General features: G+C 47.2%; 1 protein-coding gene across 1 annotated transcript in view; it reads left to right on the forward strand.

Annotated features, from left to right (window-relative positions):
- Positions 1 to 18,018, forward strand: part of BAIAP2L2 (BAR/IMD domain containing adaptor protein 2 like 2) — a 181,466-nt gene that overhangs the window by 76,089 nt on the left and 87,359 nt on the right. The window contains exon 5 of the mRNA XM_073592602.1: positions 10,654 to 10,725. Within this exon, the coding sequence (XP_073448703.1) occupies positions 10,654 to 10,725 (72 nt within the window). The remainder of the gene's footprint in view (positions 1 to 10,653; positions 10,726 to 18,018) is intronic.

Below are 18,018 nucleotides of genomic sequence, written 5' to 3' on the forward strand. Positions count from 1 at the left end.
TGGCCGTGGGGCACGCCTGTTTTTTTTTTCTGCTGCTGGGACAGGGGTAGAAAAATTGGGCCTTTGGTGGTGGTGGTGCCACAACACTGTAACCCCTCACAGATACTCTTGTTGGGCGCAGGAACGGGCCCTGCTTGTAATTACATGCCCCTGTTAAACAGGGACAGAAAAATTGGGCCTTAGGTAGTGGTGGTGGTGCCTTAAACCAAAAATATTGTTGGAAGCTAGCATCATCAAGATTGAGGAGGAATAGGATAGTCACTCAGCATAGGCAGTCTTCAAGGGATCCCACATCCATAGAAAAATCAATCAGTTACATCAGCATCAGGTGCTTGATAACTGCTGCTGATCCAAGGCTGATTCATTTTTATGAATGTGAGCCTATTAAGGGAGTCTGTGGACAGGCGCACTCTATGATCCGTTACAAACCCTCCAACAGCATTGAATGTGCGTTCAGAAAGAACTCTGGATACAGGACAGGCCAGTAGATCAATTGCATATTGAGCAAGTTCTGCCCAGTGGTCCATCCTCAAGACCCAGTAACCCAGTGGATGCTCTTTTGGAAATGTTTCCAAGTCTGCTCTTGCCCCTAGATATTCCTGCACCATGTAATGCAGACACTGGCGATGGTTGCTTGAACCAATTAGACCTTGGCGCTGAGGTCTAAAGGCATCGGTCAGCCGGCCACCTTCTCCACTGCTCTTCCTCTGACTGAATGAAGCTGTCATGGTTATGCAGTAATCTTTGTCAGCTTACCTCTCCTCCATGTGTTCACCTTTAGAGGCCAGCCACTCTCACCTGGCTACTTAAATAATCTCTCCTCAAAGCATGGCTCCACCCCAGCCCCTATCAGGGAACTCTATAATAACCTGTGCACTGCAAGCCTGCCTTGCTGATCAACCTTTGTGTGTTTAGCTTCCGTGTGCATCTTGCTGTGTCTTCTACGTCTGATTCCAGTTACTGATCTTGGCTTGTTCTCCACTATCCCTGCCTGCTTGTGACCCTGACCTTTGGCGTGTTCTATGTTTATCCTTGTCTGCTAGTCGCCCCTACCTTTGGCTTATTCCCTTACTATCTCTGTCCTCCTGTAGCCTACTGTGGGCGTGAGCTGGGAGACCCTGGGGGTTGCGACCTGGAGCCAGTTGCAGCCCAGTCCATCCTCACCACTAGAGGCTCTGGTGAACACCTGCTGGCTCTTAGACTCCGCGCCCTGGGGAATCTTACACTCTAGCCCCTGTGTGATCCGTGTTGGTGTTCCAGCGGACCTGCCTTTCTTAACCACCTAGACTCCCATGCGCAGCAGTCAGCCGTAGGGTCCACTTCCTTTGCGGTGCACTCCTGACCCCAACAGTGTGCATCTGTCACCTGGCCTTAGCTGACCTGACAGAAGCCTCAGCAACACGTTGTCCAGCACCAGGAAATTGTAACCTGGCAGGGTCTGGAAATGCATTGCACAAACCTTTCTTAAAGGCCTCCTGAAGATGTTTCATCCTCTGCTCCGTCTGCAAAGGCAGGATGAGTTCTACAACCTTACCCTTGTAACGTGGATCAAGAAGGGTTGCCAGCCAGTAATGATTCCTCTTTGATACCACGAATCCTAGGGTCCTTACGCTGCATGGCCTCCCTGATTCTGCAAAGCCTGCGAAAGTTTGTAGAGGCATTCGATTCTGAGTCCTCTGGGTCAGTAAGGATCACATGATCCGTAACAACCTCCTCCCAGCCATGTACAACTCCTTGGGTTTCTGGGAACTGAAAACCATCCCTTGAAGACTGCTGCTGAGTGTTATCCTCCACGTCCATGCTGACACAATCCTCCTCCTCCTCTTCTTCCTGTGTGTTTGGCAGGCCTGCAGGAATAACATCTGGATAAAGGGCCTTGAGAGGTAAGGAAGTCCTCCTCTTCCTCACTTTGTTCTGCCTCAAGTGCCCTGTCCATTATTCCATGAAGCGTGTGCTCCAACAGGAAGACAAGAGGGACAGTGCATGCATCCTTGATCAGTAGCCACTGGCGTGGGGAAATGAAGCCAAGCTCCCCGACCCTGTCCTGGTTCCATACTCACACAGGTACTCATTGATGGCCCTCTACTGCGTGTACAGGCGCTGCAGCATTGCCAACGTTGACCTCCACCTGGTGGACATGTCACAAATGAGGTGGTTGGTAGGCAGGTTGCATTCCCTTTGAATATCAGCCAGCCGAGCACTGGCATTGTATGACCTGCAAAGCTCTGCGGTGTGATGCATTAGGGTGGCTGCCCTTAAGCTGCCCCCTAGAGGACATCCTGCCTTATTGGAGTTGTGCTTCCTCCTCTTCCTCTATTCTATCAGGCACCCAAGTAGAGTCAGTGACCTCATCATCCCCTCCCTCCTCATCACTGGAGCAACTTGGCACTATGCTGCAGCTGGGGGAACATGACTGCCAGTTTCTTGTCCTTCTTGGGAACCCCCTCTCTCTGGGCTCACGTTACTCCCTTCCTCAACCTGGGAACCAACATCGGAGCCTTCAAATCACTGCGCATCCTCCAGAAGCATGTACCCAACACTGTGGTCGAATAGTTCGGGGAACTCCTCCATGCATGATGGTGGGGCTACGGAAGGAGTGACTGTGGACAAGGGGCCGGTGGAATAGGCTACTTTGGCAGCTGCATAGGAAGGAAAACTACTCTGAGCCTAGGTGATGGAGGATGAGGACGGTTTTGTTATCCACTCCACCAACTCTTCTGCATGTTCTGGCTCAATAACACGGCCAGCAGCATAAAAAAAGGACAAGTGTGCCCCACGGCCACCGGCAGAGGATGCACCATGTCCATGACCAGCATTGTTGACTGTAGACACAGAGCCTGCTTGCCCTCTTTTGGTGGCCTGTGAGCGTCTGCCTCTCCTTGGTGGCCCTCTGGACATGATGTATATTTTGTTTTGCAACACCGCACTACACTGTATTGTGTACTGTGTACACCACCAGAAAAGTAGTAGCAACTGCACTACTGCTGCACTGTATTGTAATTACATTTTTTGATCTAATATTTCACAGCAGGGCCCGTTCCTGCGCTCCAAGAGTATCTGTGAGGCTTTACAGTGTTGTGCCACCACCACCACCGCCTAAGGCCCAATTTTTCTGCCCCTGTTTAACAGGGGTGCGTAATTACAATTTTTGATCTAATATTTCACAGCAGGGCCTGTTCCTGCGCTCAACAAAAGTATCTGTGAGGCTTTACGGTGTTGTGCCACCACCACCACCACCGCCTAAGGCCCAATTTTTCTGCCCCTGTTTAACAGGGGCATGTAATTGCAATTCTTGATATAATATTTCACAGCAGGGCCCATTCCAGCGCCAACCAAGAGTATCTGTGAGGGCTTACAGTGTTCTGGTACCACCAACACCTAAGGCCCAATTTTCCGCAGAGTGTATAGGGCAGGCCGTATAGTATATACAGGCAGTCCCCTATTTTCAAACATCAGACTTACAAACGACTCCTAATTACAAACTGTAATTACAAAGACAACAGGAAGTGAGAGGAAATCTACCCCTAGGAAGGGAATTTCTCTCCTGTAAGAGTTAATATGGGAAAAAGGTGTCTCCACTGATGCTTTATCACCAATCCTTGTTTCCCTAATAACCAAAAATTTTAAAAATCCAATTGTCATTGGGAAAGAAAGTGAGGTGAAATCTTCTGAACAGGGGCACAGACAGCAAAAAAAAATGTTAGGGGTGATAACCCTGCCCTATATTATCCAAAAAGCTTAAAACTAGATTTTTGGGCTGGAGCTACACTTAAAAAATGTACCTGTTCCAAATTACAAACAGATGTGTATATATGTATACTGTGTGTCTATGTTTATATATGTATACTGTGTGTCTATGTGGATATGTATACTGTGTGTCTATCAGTGGTGGTGCGTCCATAAGGGGCGCATGGACACTGCCCCCTCTCTCCTGGCACCTCTCTATCACCATAGATAGATTCATGCATTGCATGAATCTATCTATGGTCGCCACTGACACCCCCATTCAGGTGCCCCTTTTCGAGCATCGGGCACCTGAATTACAGCGGCGGGGTGTTTTTGGGAAGCACCTGATTAGAGCCGTAGGCTCTAATAGGCGGCCAAAAAGGTGAACAGCGGGCGCCATGCTGGGCGTTCGCTGTTCACTTAGCTGTATGTTAGCAAAGCGAAGGAATTCACTTTGCTAACACTGAACCGCCTCTCAGCCAATCAGGTGCTCGGGTCTGTTACCTGTCACCTGATTGGCTGAAGTATCAGGCGCTGACCCGCTGCGAGACAGGTAAGTGTCAGCATTTGATGGGGCACAGTAGTGGCAAATGATGGGGCACACTGGCAGCAATTGATGGGCACAGTAGCGGCAATTGATGGACATACTGGCAGCAATTTATTGGCACAGTGGCTGCACTTGATGGGCACGGTAGCTGCGCTTGATGGGCACAGTGGCTGCACTTGATGGGCACAGTGGCGGCAATTTATGGGTACAGTGGCTGCATTTGATGGCACAGTGGCAGCAATTGATGGGCACAGTAGCTGCGTCTGATGGGCACAGTAGCTGTAATTGATGTTTTTTTTTTTTTTTTTCAGTTGGTTTGCGCCCCCCAAAAAATTTTGAGCACCAGCCACCACTGGTGTTTGTGTATATATGTATAATGTGTGTGTGTCTATGTGTATGTATACTGTGTGTGTATGTATACTGTATGTTTCATTTGTGCCTACTGCCGCTAAACAGAAGTCAATCTAACAAACCTATGCCCGTGAAAAATCCACTTGTTGCCATTCGGAGGCAGCTGAATGGTGAACTGCTGAGCCCTGCCTCAGATCAGGCAGCAGGGCAGGTCTGGGTGCGTGCCTGTGCGGTGATATGACACACATCAAGTATGGCTTTTATTCACACGCCCCACTGCCAGATCTGAGGCCAACCACAGCAGTTCACTATTCCGCTGGCTTTAAGACTCACTTGCGCAGTTCAGAGCCTGCAACAAGTGGATTTTTTTTTTCTAATTTAAAGACCTTTTCCTGCCAGCTGCCTGCCACACCAAGCACTAAGGTGCAAAGGTGTGTGTAAGGGGACACTAATAGAAGGTGACACACTGGGGGGGGCTCTGCCATAAGGTAGGACTCTGCGGACTGTGATGTATAGGGAGAATGTTGGGACTTTGATGTAAGGGAGGACTCTGATGTGAGCGTGGCGATCATGCCGACTGCTGTACTCTTTATGTTGTTTTGTTTGTTACTTACTCCTGGCATGGCGGCCACCTGTAAGCCTGGGGGCCCTATAATCTTCTATTGCCCGGGGGCTCAATGAATTGTCAGTCCGCCCCTGGTCCAACCTATGTTTGTTATTATATGTCAGTATTACATTGTATATCCCTGTATGTTGCAGTCGTTCAGGTGCCTATCTAATAGTTTTTTGAAACTATCTATGCCCCCCACTGAAACCACCGCCGGTGGAAGGGAATTCCACATCCTTGCCGCTCTTGCAGTAAAGAACCCTCTATGCAGTTTAAGGTTAAACCTCTTTTCTTCTAATTTTAGTGAGTGGCCACATGTCTTATTAAACTTCCTTCTGTGAAAAAGTTTTATCCCTTTGTGGGGTCACCAGTATGGTATTTGTTAATTGAAATCATATCCCCTTTCAAGCGTCTCTTCTCCAGAGAGAATAAGTTCAGTGCTCGCAACCTTTTTTCATAACTAATATCCTCCAGACACTTTATTAGATTTGTTGCCCTTCTTTGTACTCGTTCCATTTCCAGTACTTCCTACCTGAGGACAGGTGCCCAGAACTGGACAGCGTACTCCAGGTGAGGCCGGACCAAAATCTTGTAGAGTGGGAGAATTATCACTTTATCCCTGGAGTTAATCCACTTTTTAATGCATGCCAATATTCTGTTTGCTTTGTTAGCAGCAGCTTGGCATTGCATGCCATTGCTGAGCCTATCATCTACTAGGACCCCCCAGGTCCTTTTCCATCCTAGATTCCCCCAGAGGTTCTCCCCCCAGTGTATAGATTGCATTCATATTTTTGCCACCCAAATGCATTATTTTACATTTTTCTACATTAAACCTCATTTGCCATGTAGTTGCTCCAAGAGCTTGCATACTATTGATGTTAGGCTAACTGGTCTGTAATTCCCAGGGATGTATTTTTGGGCCCCTTTTTAAATATTGGTGCTACACTGGCTTCTCTCCAATCAGCTAGTACCATTCCAGTCAGTAGACTGTCCATAAAAATTAGCAACAATGATCTGGCAAATAATTGACTGCGTTTCCTAAGTACCCTCGGATGCAAGCCATCTGGTTCCCGGTGAAATATTAATGTTAAGTTTCCAAAGTCTAATTTTAATTCTGTCCTCTGTTAACCATGGAGGTGCTTCCTGTGATGTGTCCTGAGGATAAACGCTGCAGTTTTGGTTACCGAAGCCCCCCGATTCCTTCCTGAAGATTGAGGAGAAGAATAAATTCAATACTTTTGCCATCTCCCCATCCTTTGTAACCAGATGTCCTTCCTCATTCTTTATGGGGCCAATATGGTCTGTCCTCCCTTATTTACTGTTTACATACTTAAAGAATGTCTTGGGATTTTTTTTTGCTCTCCTCCGCTATGTGTCTTTTGTGTTCTATCTTAGCCGCCCTAATTGCAACCTTACATTTCTTGTTGCATTCTTCATAATGTCTGAATGCTGATGATGAGTCCCTCAACCTTGTATTTTTTGAAGGCCTTCTCCTTTGCTTTTATATGCATTTTTACATTGGAGTTAAGCCATCCGGGACTTTTGTTCGCTCTTTTAAATTTATTACCCAATGAGATGCATTGGTTAATGCCCTTATTTAATACGCTTTTAAAGCAAACCCATCTCTCCTCCGTGTTCTTTGTTCCTAAGATTTTAACCCAATTCAGGCCTTCTAGCAAGGTTCGTAGTTTGGGGAAGTTGGCTCTTTTGAAATTCAGTGACTTTGTATTCCCCTTATGTTTCCTATTTGTGTGATTTATACTGAAGCCAATTGACCTGTGATCGCTGTTTCCTGAATTGCCCCACATTCGTGATCAGGTCTGTATTGTCGGTAATCGGTAGATCCAGTAATGCTTTATTTCTAGTTGGTGCGTCTACTATCTGAACCATAAAATTGTCCTGCAAGACATTTAGGAACTGGCAAGCCTTAGACGAATGCGTGGTTCTCTCCGCCCAGTCTATGTCTGGATAATTAAAATCCCCCATTATGTTAACACTTCCCATCCTTGCTGCTAATCCAACTTGTGATAGGAGATCCGTCTCCCCCTCCTCCCTCAGGTTAGGGGGCCTATAGCATGCTCCCAGTATTATTTTCCCCTTAGCTTCATCCCTCTGGAGCTTTACCCATAAGGATTCCACCTCCTCCTTAGCTCCCTTCCCCCTCCCCTTTTTTACCCTCTCTATCCCTGCGATAAAGGGTATATCCTTGAATGGTTGCCAGCCAATCAAGAGAGCTGTTGAACCAGGTCTCTGAAATTCTCACAAAATCCAGATCCTCCTCGTACAACAGTATCTCTAGTTCACCCATCTTGTTCACCAGGCTCCTGGCATTGGTGAACATGCCACATAGTTTAGACCGGTCGCATACTATCCTCTTATTGGGGGGTGTTCCGAGATTGCAACTAGGACTTGTTACTATACTTACCTTGGGTTTATGTCCTCTGGGCCCTCCCCCCGTCGCCTAGTTTAAAAACCCCTCTAACTTTTTGGCCATCTTCACTCCCAGCAGATCTGCACCCTCCTCATTTAGGTGCAGTCCATCCCTTCTATAGTACTGGTGACCGACTGAGAAGTTGCCCAGTCCTCCAGGATCCCAAACCCCTCCTTACTACACCAGCTCCTCAGCCACTTGTTTACATCCCTAATCTCCCTCAGCCTTTCTGGTGTGGCTTGAGGTACCGGTAGTATTCCTAAGAATGCTACCTTGGTGGTCCTTTTCCTCAAATTAGCTCCCAAGTCCCTAAAATCGTTCTTTAGGACACTCCATCTGCCTCTGACTTTGTCATTGGTACCAACATGCACCATGACACCCGGGTCTTCCCCAGCCCCTCCCAGTAATCTGTCCACCAGATCCATGATGTGCCGAACCTGAGTGCCCGGTAGACAACATACAGTTCGGCGCTTCAGGTCTTTGTTACAGATTGCCCTCTCTGTCCTTCTAAGAATTGAGTCCCCTAACACCAGAATCTGTCTTTCCTTTCCCTTCCCCCCCCACTCTCACTGGAGGAGTTCTTCCCCCGGCAGCTAGGAGAGTCCCTCAGCTCCAGCAGTGCTGGTCCCTGACTGGTTTCACAAATGTTGCTCAATGGAGTGTACGTATTGGGATACTCCAGCCCTGGATCAGCCTCCCTGGCACTTCCCCCTCTACCCTTCCTGACTGCCACCCGCCTCTGTGCTGGCCCCTGCCGACACCTGCCGTGTACGTTCCTGGCTCTCCTTTAGTATCTCAGTGCTGACAGTTGCTTCCCCACATTCAGAACCTGGGCTTCAAGGGAAACAATGTGCTTACATTTTGCACAGCAGTGTTCGCCCTCGATCGGATGATCAAGGAACTCATACATGATGCACGATGTACACCGAGTCGCATCCTCCACACCTGCCGGGCATCGTACCTACTAATTTAATGAGGATTGGGGATTATACCTTGTCCAAATTACTTAACAACTAGCTTCCTGACACTAATACTCAACAAGACAATACACAGGTACTCAAAAAGACAACACACAGGTACTCGCAGACCAATGTGCACTCACAGACCTGCGTGCACACACACAATACACAAGTACTAACGATCCACACACACTACTCAGACAACACTCAGGTATTCACAATACACAGGTACTACCTGACACTAATACTCATTACAGCTCACTTGCACTCGCAGCACTCATGTACTTACAATACACAGGTACACACTCACCCTACACAGGTACTTGACCCCTGTTATAACCTCTTGTTTTCCACTCTGGTTTTTAACTCGCCACTTAGTCCAGTTCCACTTGGTCTAAGTTCCAGCAAGCTCAAAGATGAGCAGGCTCACAGTGAGTTCTACAGAAAGTTATATAGGCCTCAAGCACCTGTGACCAATTAACCACTCCCCTTAATTAGTAGGCTGAAAGAAGCAAAGACAAAAAATTTAAAAAGTGACAGAAAAGGGTGTTAAAAAGCTACAAGGAAAAGCCCCAAAAAGAACCTAAAAATGCAACACAGCAATCACCAGCAGTAAAAAGCAAAACTTGTTCACACTCTCCACTCAAGGTTCCCACTGTTTAGCTTCCAACCAGCAGTCATGTCACAGTACATGTTCTCATTCATGGTTCCCTCAATGAACTGCAACTCCCCAGTGCTGGCAGCACTCATGCAGCCCCAGAAAATGACACTCCCACCACCATGCTTGACTGTAGGAAAGACACACTTGTCTATGTACTCCTCACCTGGTTACCGCCACACACGCCTGACACCATCTGAACCAAATAAGTTTATCTTGGTCTCGTCAGACCACAGGACATGGTTCCAGTTATCCATGTCCTTAGTCTGCTTGTCTTCAGCAAACTGTTTGCGGGCTTTCTTGTGCATCATCTTCAGAAGAGGCTTCCTTCTGGGACAACAGCCATGCAGACCAATTTGATGCAGTGTGCGGCGTATGGTCTAAGCACTGAAAGGCTGACCTCCCACCCCTTCAACCTCTGTAGCACTGCAGGCAGCACTCATACGTCTATTTCCCAAAGACAACCTCTGGATATGACACTGAGCACGTGCACTCAACTTCTTTGGTCGACCATGGTGAGGCCTGTTCTGAATGGAACATGTCCTGTTAAACCACTTCATGGTCTTGGTCACCATGCTGCAGCTCAGTTTCAGGGTCTTGGCAATCTTCTTATAGCCTAGGCCATCTTTATGTAGAGTAACAATTCTTTTTTTCAGATCCTCAGAGAGTTCTTTGCCATGAGGTGCCATGTTGAACTTCCAGTGACCAGTATGAGAAAGTCAGAGCGATAAAACCAAATTTAACACACCTGCTCCCCATTCACACCTGAGACCTTATAACACTAACGAGTCACATGACACTGAGAGGGAAAATGTATAATTGGGCCCAAATTGGACATTTTCACTTAGGGGTGTACTCACTTTTGTTGCCAGCGGTTTAGACATTAATGGCTGTGTGTTGCGTTATTTTGAGGGGACAGCAAATTTACACTGTTATACAAGCTGTACACGCACTACTTTACATTGTAGCAAAGTGTAATTTCTTCAGTGTTGTCACATGAAAAGATATAATAAAATATTCACAAAAAGGGGAGGGTGTACTTACTTTTGTGAGATACTGTGTGTGTGTGTGTGTGTGTGTGTGTGTATATATATATATATATATTTCTGTTTACTCTCTAGCACACACCAGTAGAATCTTTGGTACAACATTTTTTAGATGTGTCAAATTTCTGGGTCTGCGTCTGCCTTCTCTGTCCTTGACAGCTTTGTCACTAGTGTGTCCCTGCTGTTTTGAAGGAAAACACTAGTGCTGTATCAGTATTGGCTTACATATAGCTCATACACTACATGTATGAAATGCACAGTTTACAGGTATCTGATAAGTATAAGTGCTTTTTTGATTGAAATTAAGATGTTTCTGTTTTTTTTTTAGTTCCAAACATTACATGGCGAAATTGTGCAACAAATAGATAAGAACACCAAGTTGGACATGCAATTTATTCATGTAAGTTTCCTGTACCAGCATCTTTACTTACTACACCTTTTTACTTCTGTTCTTTTCATAAACACTATAAAGGATATATATCTATTAAGCAATCCAGATCTGAATAACATGAGCTTTTGAACAATCCAATCTGTCCTAGACACAGGGCCAGCCTCAGTATAAAGGCAGCTTAGGCAGCTGCCTTGGGGCACCAGGATGGGGGGGGAGGTAAAATTCAAACCTTTAGCCACACTGGGCACCGGTGCACACAACACACTTCCCACACACTGGTGCAGCCCTACAACAGTACCAGTGTGGGGTGGCTAGCAGTCTAAGCATGGGGTGGCTGAAAGATGGGGTGGGCTAGCAGTACCAGCTTGGGGTAGTAGGAGAACTGTGGTGCAGGAGGTGGGCTAGCAGTACCAGTGTCGGGTGCCTGGAGGATGGGGGGTAGGGGGCTACAGAGGTACCAGTGTGGGGTGCCTAGGGTGGGGGGATGCAGGGTGTGCTAGCAATACCAGCGTGGGGTGGTAGGAGATCGGAGGTGGGATTGGAGGACCAGCATGCGGTGACTGGATGGGGAGTGGGGTGTACAGCAGTACCAGCGTGTCGTGGTTGGAGGCCCGGAGGGGGTGGGGGGCTACAGCAGTATCAGTGTGGGGTGGTTGGAGCAGGGGTGGTGGGCAGGAGAGCTGTGGTGGGGGGAGTGGGCTAGCAGTAACAGTGTGGGCTAGCTGAAGGATGGGGGGCAAAATGCAGCTTTGCCTATGTAGACAAAAATCCAAAAACTGTGGTAGTGGCCCTGCCTTAGTTACATTGAATGAAATAAGTAAACTTCATTTGTAGGGTACTACCTCGGGTAAACACAATGTCGGACCCTGCCCACTTTCACCAACAAGTAACAAATGACTGGTCATACTCACACTGCACTTTCACCAATATTTGACAATGACATCCTTGGCCTCACCCTGCACAAAAATTTTCCAGCTTGCATGGTTAACTAATTCCAGTTGGCTAAATGCCAACTGGAATTAGTTAACCATGCTGTTAGCCTGACCTACAGTCTGTAAGGACGTAAGACAGAAGCAATAGATACGTTTTGAATCATGGATGTAGGACAGCAAGGTACGTGTCTGTAGATTTTATGGAAAGCTTTGATATTTTTGCAAAAAAGGTACATAAATGCTATATTAGTGCGTAGGGGAGCTGGAATTTTGAAAAAAAGAAAGGTGAACTTAGCCTTTAAGGGTTGTAATTACTTAAGTCTGGAAACTGGAACATCTTATGATATCATCCAGACTTGGATGTGTATTACCTTAACTGCTTAAGTCCTGTTAATGGGGTTTATGATGGGCTAAATCAAAGGGTTATCTGATTTGCCAGACTCTGCTGTGTTCTATCAGTGTACTGATAAGACTGGTTTGGAATGCACCTAAAGTAGGAGATGCAGTCCTGCAGCTCCCTCCCCTGTCACCTTTTTACCTCTTGGTGTCAGGAAAACATGTCAGAACTGGCTGATGCAGATAGCAGAGGAATGAGGCAGCAGACAGAAATGAGACAAAGAACACACTCTATGCTTTGTTCATATTTCATGTCAGAGGTTTACAACCACCTTAAGTACGGGTGGCAAAAGAGTGTAATAGATAGCCATGTGAGTCAGCTTTTCACCTATAAAAAGATCTAGGACAATATAAATAATGGACAATTACCATCACTCTTTCACCTTCTGGCCTCTAAGGCAGCAACAAGACCATGACACTCCCACCACCATGCTTGACTGTAGGCAAGACACACTTGTCTTTGTACTCCTCACCTGGTTGCTGCCACACACGCTTGACACCATCTGAACCAAATACGTTTATCATGGTCTCATCAGACCACAGGACATGGTTCCAGTAATCCATGTCCTTAGTCTGCTTGTCTTCAGCAAACTCTTTGCAGTCTTTCTTGTGCATTATCTTTAGAAGAGGCTTCCTTCTGGGATGACAGACATGCAGACCAATTTGATGCAGTGTGCGGTGTATGGTCTGAGCACTGACAGGCTGCCCCCCAACCCTTCAACCTCTGCAGCAATGCTGGCAGCACTGATACGTCGATTTCCCAAAGACAACCTCTGGATATGATGCTGAGCACGTGCACTCAACTTCTTTGGTCGACAATGGCGAGGCCTGTTCTGAGTGGAACCTGTCCTGTTAAAGCACTGTATGGTCTTGACCACCGTGCTGCAGCTCAGTTTCAGGATCTTGGCGATCTTCTTATAGCCTATGCCATCTTTATGTAGAGTAACAATTCTTTTTTTCAGCTCCTCAGAGAGTTCTTTGCCATGTGGTGCCACATTGAACTTCCAGTGACCAGTATAAGAGCGTGAGAGTGATAACACCAAATTTAACACACCTGCTCCCCATTTACATCTTGGACCTTGTAACACTAACGAGCTACATGACACCGGGGAGGGAAAATGTCTAATTGGGCCCAATTTGGACATTTTCACTTGGGGTGTACTCACTTTTGTTGCCAGTGGTTTAGACATTAATGGCTGTGTGTTGAGTTATTTTGAGGGGACAGCAAATTTACACTGTTATACAAGCTGTACACTCACTACTTTTCATTGTAGCAAAGTGTCATTTCTTCAGTGTTGTCACATGAAAATATATAATAAAATATTTACAAAAATGTGAAGGGTGTACTCACTTTTGTGACATACTGTGTACTGAGATACTGTGTATGTATATATAGTGCTGTGAAAAAGTAATTGCCCCCTTTCAGATTTTAAATGAATCAGATCATCAAGCAAATTTTATTATTACACAAAGTTAACCCGAGTAAATACAAAATGCAGTTTTTAAATGATGGTTTCATTTATTAAGGCAAAAACGCTGTCCAAACCTGCCTGGCTTTATGTGAAAAAGTAATTGCCCCCTAAACCTTATAACTGGCTGTGCCAGTCTTGGCTGTAACAACTGCAATCAAGCGTTTGCGATAACTGGCAATGAGTCTCACATTGCTGTGGAGCAATTTTGGTCCACTCTTCTTTGCAGAATTGTTTTCATTCAGCCACATTGGAGGGTTTTCCACCATGAACAGCCTGTGTAAGGTCATGATACAGCATCTCAATTGGATTAAAATCCGGGCTTTGACTAGGCCACTCCAAAACCTACATTTTGCTTTGTTTGAACCATTTGGAGGTGGACTTGCTGTTGTGTTTCGGATCATTGTCCTGCTGCATAACCCAAGTGCACTTGAGTTTGAGGTCACGAACTGATGGCCAGACATTCTCCTTTAGGATTTTCTGGTAGAGCTCAGAATTCATGGTTCCGTCAGTTATGGTAAATCATCCAGGTCCTAAAGCTGCAAAGCAGCCCCAGACCATCATGCTACCACCGCCATGTCTGACTGTTGGTATGATGTTCTTGTTATGAAATACTGTTTTAGTTTAATGCCAGATGTAACGGGACGCACACCTTCCAAAAAGTAAAAATGTTTGTCTCTTCAGTCCACAGAATATTTGCCTAAAAGTCTTGGGGATAATCAAGATGTTTTTTAGTAAATGTGAGATGAGCCTTTGTGTTCTTTTTGGTCAGCAGTGGCTTTGGCCTTGGAACTCTCCCATGGATACCATTTTTGCCCAGTCTCTTTCTTTTTTTTGAATCATGAACACTGATCTTACCTGAGGCAAGTGAGGCCTGCAGTTCTTTAGATGTTGTTCTGGGTTCTTTTATGATCTTCTGGATGAGTCGTCGTCATGCTCTTGGAGTTATTTTTGTAGGCCGGCCACTCCTGGAAAGGTTCACCACTGTTCCACGTTCTCTCCATTTGTGGATAATGGCTTTCCCCGTGGTTCACTGGAGTTCCAAAGCCTTAGAAATGGCTTTGAAACCCTTCCTGGACCGATACATGGTACATTACTTTGTTTCTAATCTGTTCTTGAATTTTTTTCTTTAATCGTACATCACGGGAAACAGAACCATAGTTACTACATAGTAATTACTATGGTTCTATAACCCACATGGGTTATAGTCCACCTTCAGGTGCTGGACACTGGCACACCTTAAACATTGAATGGTACCCGGGCTCGTATCCAAAAAAACAAGGTTTTGCCTGTAATGCTTCTCTTTTTAGAGAGCTGGACCCCGGGATCCAGTACTTTTGGTATTAAGCCCATAGAGTTTTACTGGTGGTGTGCTTTTTACAGGTTCAGGAGTGTGGGTTCCCCCAAGGGTCCCCGGTTCCTGAAGGTTTATTAATGGAACCCACCGTGGAGGGTAAAGATTGGGTCTATTGGTTTTATCACAGGAAACCCTGCGGTGGGAAATGTAAGTGGAGTTTTTCTAAGGAATTTTTTAATTTTCTTATGAAATGTCTCCTTTAAAGTAAATGTTGTCATGCCTAAGTGTCACTACTGGGGGCTGTATGGAGCACGTACCTTCTCATGTTTTGCTCAGAGTCACGCTGTGTCACAGAAGCAGCAGACTTTTTTCCTCCGGCTAGCAGGCAGACCTCCGGTAAGTTTGGGGGGTTTTGCTTCCTCCAGACACCCCCACCTGAGCTGAGCTCTTCCCCTCTTCAAGAGGCTGAGTATAAGGGAGAACTAAAAACGATTGTCAATGCTGTCGGCGGCGACTTCCAGGTCTCCTCCACATCATCCCTCCCTTGCTCACCCGACACAGCATTGGCATCCTCCGACGCGGGAGTGTGTTACTCTATTTATGCTGGCTGCAAAATTGTCGGAGAGACATAAGAGCAAAGAAAAGCATGAAAGAGGTTTTGGTGATACAGGCATTTCCTATTTGACACATTTACTATTTGCATCAGGCTGAGCATTAATAGCAGCAGCTGTGGCTGGACTATTGCTCAAGCAGTGGATGCGATTTCTTCTGGTAGTACCTCTGCTTTGTGCATCTGGCTATGGTCAGAAGGGGGGGGGGTTGAAACACCCCCAAAAAAGAGCTAAAAGAGTCTCCCTCAAGCTCTGGGAAGCCTACTTATCTCTACAAATGGCATCTTCCCCTGAGAGGGGGTGGCTGGTCAGAGTGAGCATCAGGGCCATGAAATGTCTGCAACTGTTTTTAACACTGCAGCCCCTGTTTATTTTGTGATATTAAAAAAAAAAAAAAAGTTTAGCGACTTTAATCACATCCCAGTGTGGGTTCTCTTCCATTACCCAGGACCCTCAAACTGAGGAACTAGGTGCAGGAGAAGACGAATTCCCTCAGGGGACCGTGGTGAGGCTGATGACTCCTCTTTTGAGGTGTCAAATGCAGGAGAATCAGCTGTTCCAATCTTAACCACTTGCCAACCGCCCACAGCCGAATGACGGCTGCAGGGCGGCTGGATAACTCCCGCGCGCCCCCCCGGGCGCGCACACAGGAACATCCGTGTTCGCCGGGTCCAGGGGACCCGGCGCAACACGGATCGCGGTAAAGGGCCAATGACAGCGGCCCTTTACCATGTGATCGCTCCGTCCAATGACGGAGCGATCACAAATATAAACAAAAAGGCAAAGCAGGGTCATCAGGAGGTTACAGCTCTCCTCTCCTCACACCGATGCAGTGTGAGAGGAGAGGAGAGCTTTTACGGTGACAAACAGTGAGTTTTCTACCTATATCAGTGCCCAACAGTGCCATATCAGTGCCCAACAGTGCCACAGCAGTGCCCAACAGTGCCCAACAGTGTCATCTGTGCCCAACAGTGTCATCTGTGCCACATCTGTGCCACTTGTGCCATCTGTACCACCTGTGCCACCTCTGTGCCACCTCTGTGCCACACCAGTGATAATACAGTGCACACCAGTGCCACACCAGTGCCACCTGTGCCCATCAGTGCCACCTGTGCCCATCAGTGCCACCTGTGCCACCTGTGCCCATCAGTTCCACCTGTGCCCATCAGTGCCACCTGTGCCCATCAGTGCCACTTGTGCTCATCAGCGCCACTGCAGTGCCACATCAGTGCCGCCTGAGCCCACCAGTGCCGCCTGAGCCCACCAGTGCCGCCTGTGCCACCAGAGCCACACCAGTGCAACCAGAGCCACACCAGTGCAACCACAGTGCACACCAGTGCCACTACAGTGCACACCAGTGCCCCATCAGTGCCAACTGTGCCCATCAGTGCCACCTGTACTCATCTGCGCCACTGCAGTGCCACATCAGTACCGCCTGTGCCCACCAGTGCCACCTCTGTGCCACCAGAGCCACACCAGTGCAACCAGAGCCACACCAGTGCAACCAGAGCCACACCAGTCCCACTGCAGTGCAACCAGAGCCACACCAGTCCCACTACAGTGCCACCTGTGCCCATCAGTGCTCATCTGCACCACATCAACCTCACCAGCCACCAGTATGGCAAAAAAATTATTTACGGCCGAGGAGGCCTACCAGCGTCTCAGCATGACCGATGAGAGCAGCGGGGAGCTCTCCGAGTCTCTGTCCGATTCGGATTCAGCCTATGAACCCGTGACAAGCAGCGAGTCTGATACAGATTTGGAAGAGGAACGTGTGCCCGTGAAAAGAAGGCGTTCTGGCGTGGAGCAGCAGCCTACTACCACCTCGAGCGCAGTGCTGTCCACCTCAAGAGCTGTGCCGTCCACCTCAAGAGCAGTGCCGTCCACCTCAAGAGCAGTGCCGTCCACCTCAAGCGCAGTGCCACCGCAACAAAGGCCAGGTACCAGAAGGGTGTCCTCTCAGCCACAAATGGATAGAGGCCATGCCACCCTTCCCTATGCCCTTCAAAACCCCCTGTGGCTTCCCCCTCATTCCGGAGCAGCAAATATCCCCCCTTTTACCGCCCAGCCAGGTGTCCAGGTGAACACCGATGATTTTGTGATGCTTGATTTTTTTTATTTGATTTTCACCAACGACTTACTATCGTCCATTGTGGCCCAGTGCAACCTCTATGCACAGCAGTACATAGTAAGCAACCCTGGCTCTAGTTATGCCCGTCCCTTTGAGTGGAGAGAGCTTACCATAGAGGAATTTAAAATTTTCTTAGGCCTAACTTTTACAATGGGACTCACAAAAAAAAACGAAATGTACTCATATTGGTCAACTAACCCCGTCCACCACATGCCACTCTTCTCTTCGATAATGCCAAGATCAAGATACCTTACGATTTTGCGCTTCCTCCACTACAACGACAACACCCAGTGCCCTCCCCGAAATGACCCATCATTTGACAAATTATTCAAACTTCGGCCACTCCTAAATTATTTCGCTGAAAAATTTCCCCAATTATATACCCCCGAACAGAATATTTCCGTGGATGAGTCCCTTGTAAAATTCTCTGGCAGGCTCGGCATCAAACAATTTATCCCCAGCAAAA

Source organism: Aquarana catesbeiana, linkage group LG07 (assembly GCF_042186555.1).
Source record: "Aquarana catesbeiana isolate 2022-GZ linkage group LG07, ASM4218655v1, whole genome shotgun sequence".
NCBI lineage: Eukaryota > Metazoa > Chordata > Amphibia > Anura > Ranidae > Aquarana > Aquarana catesbeiana.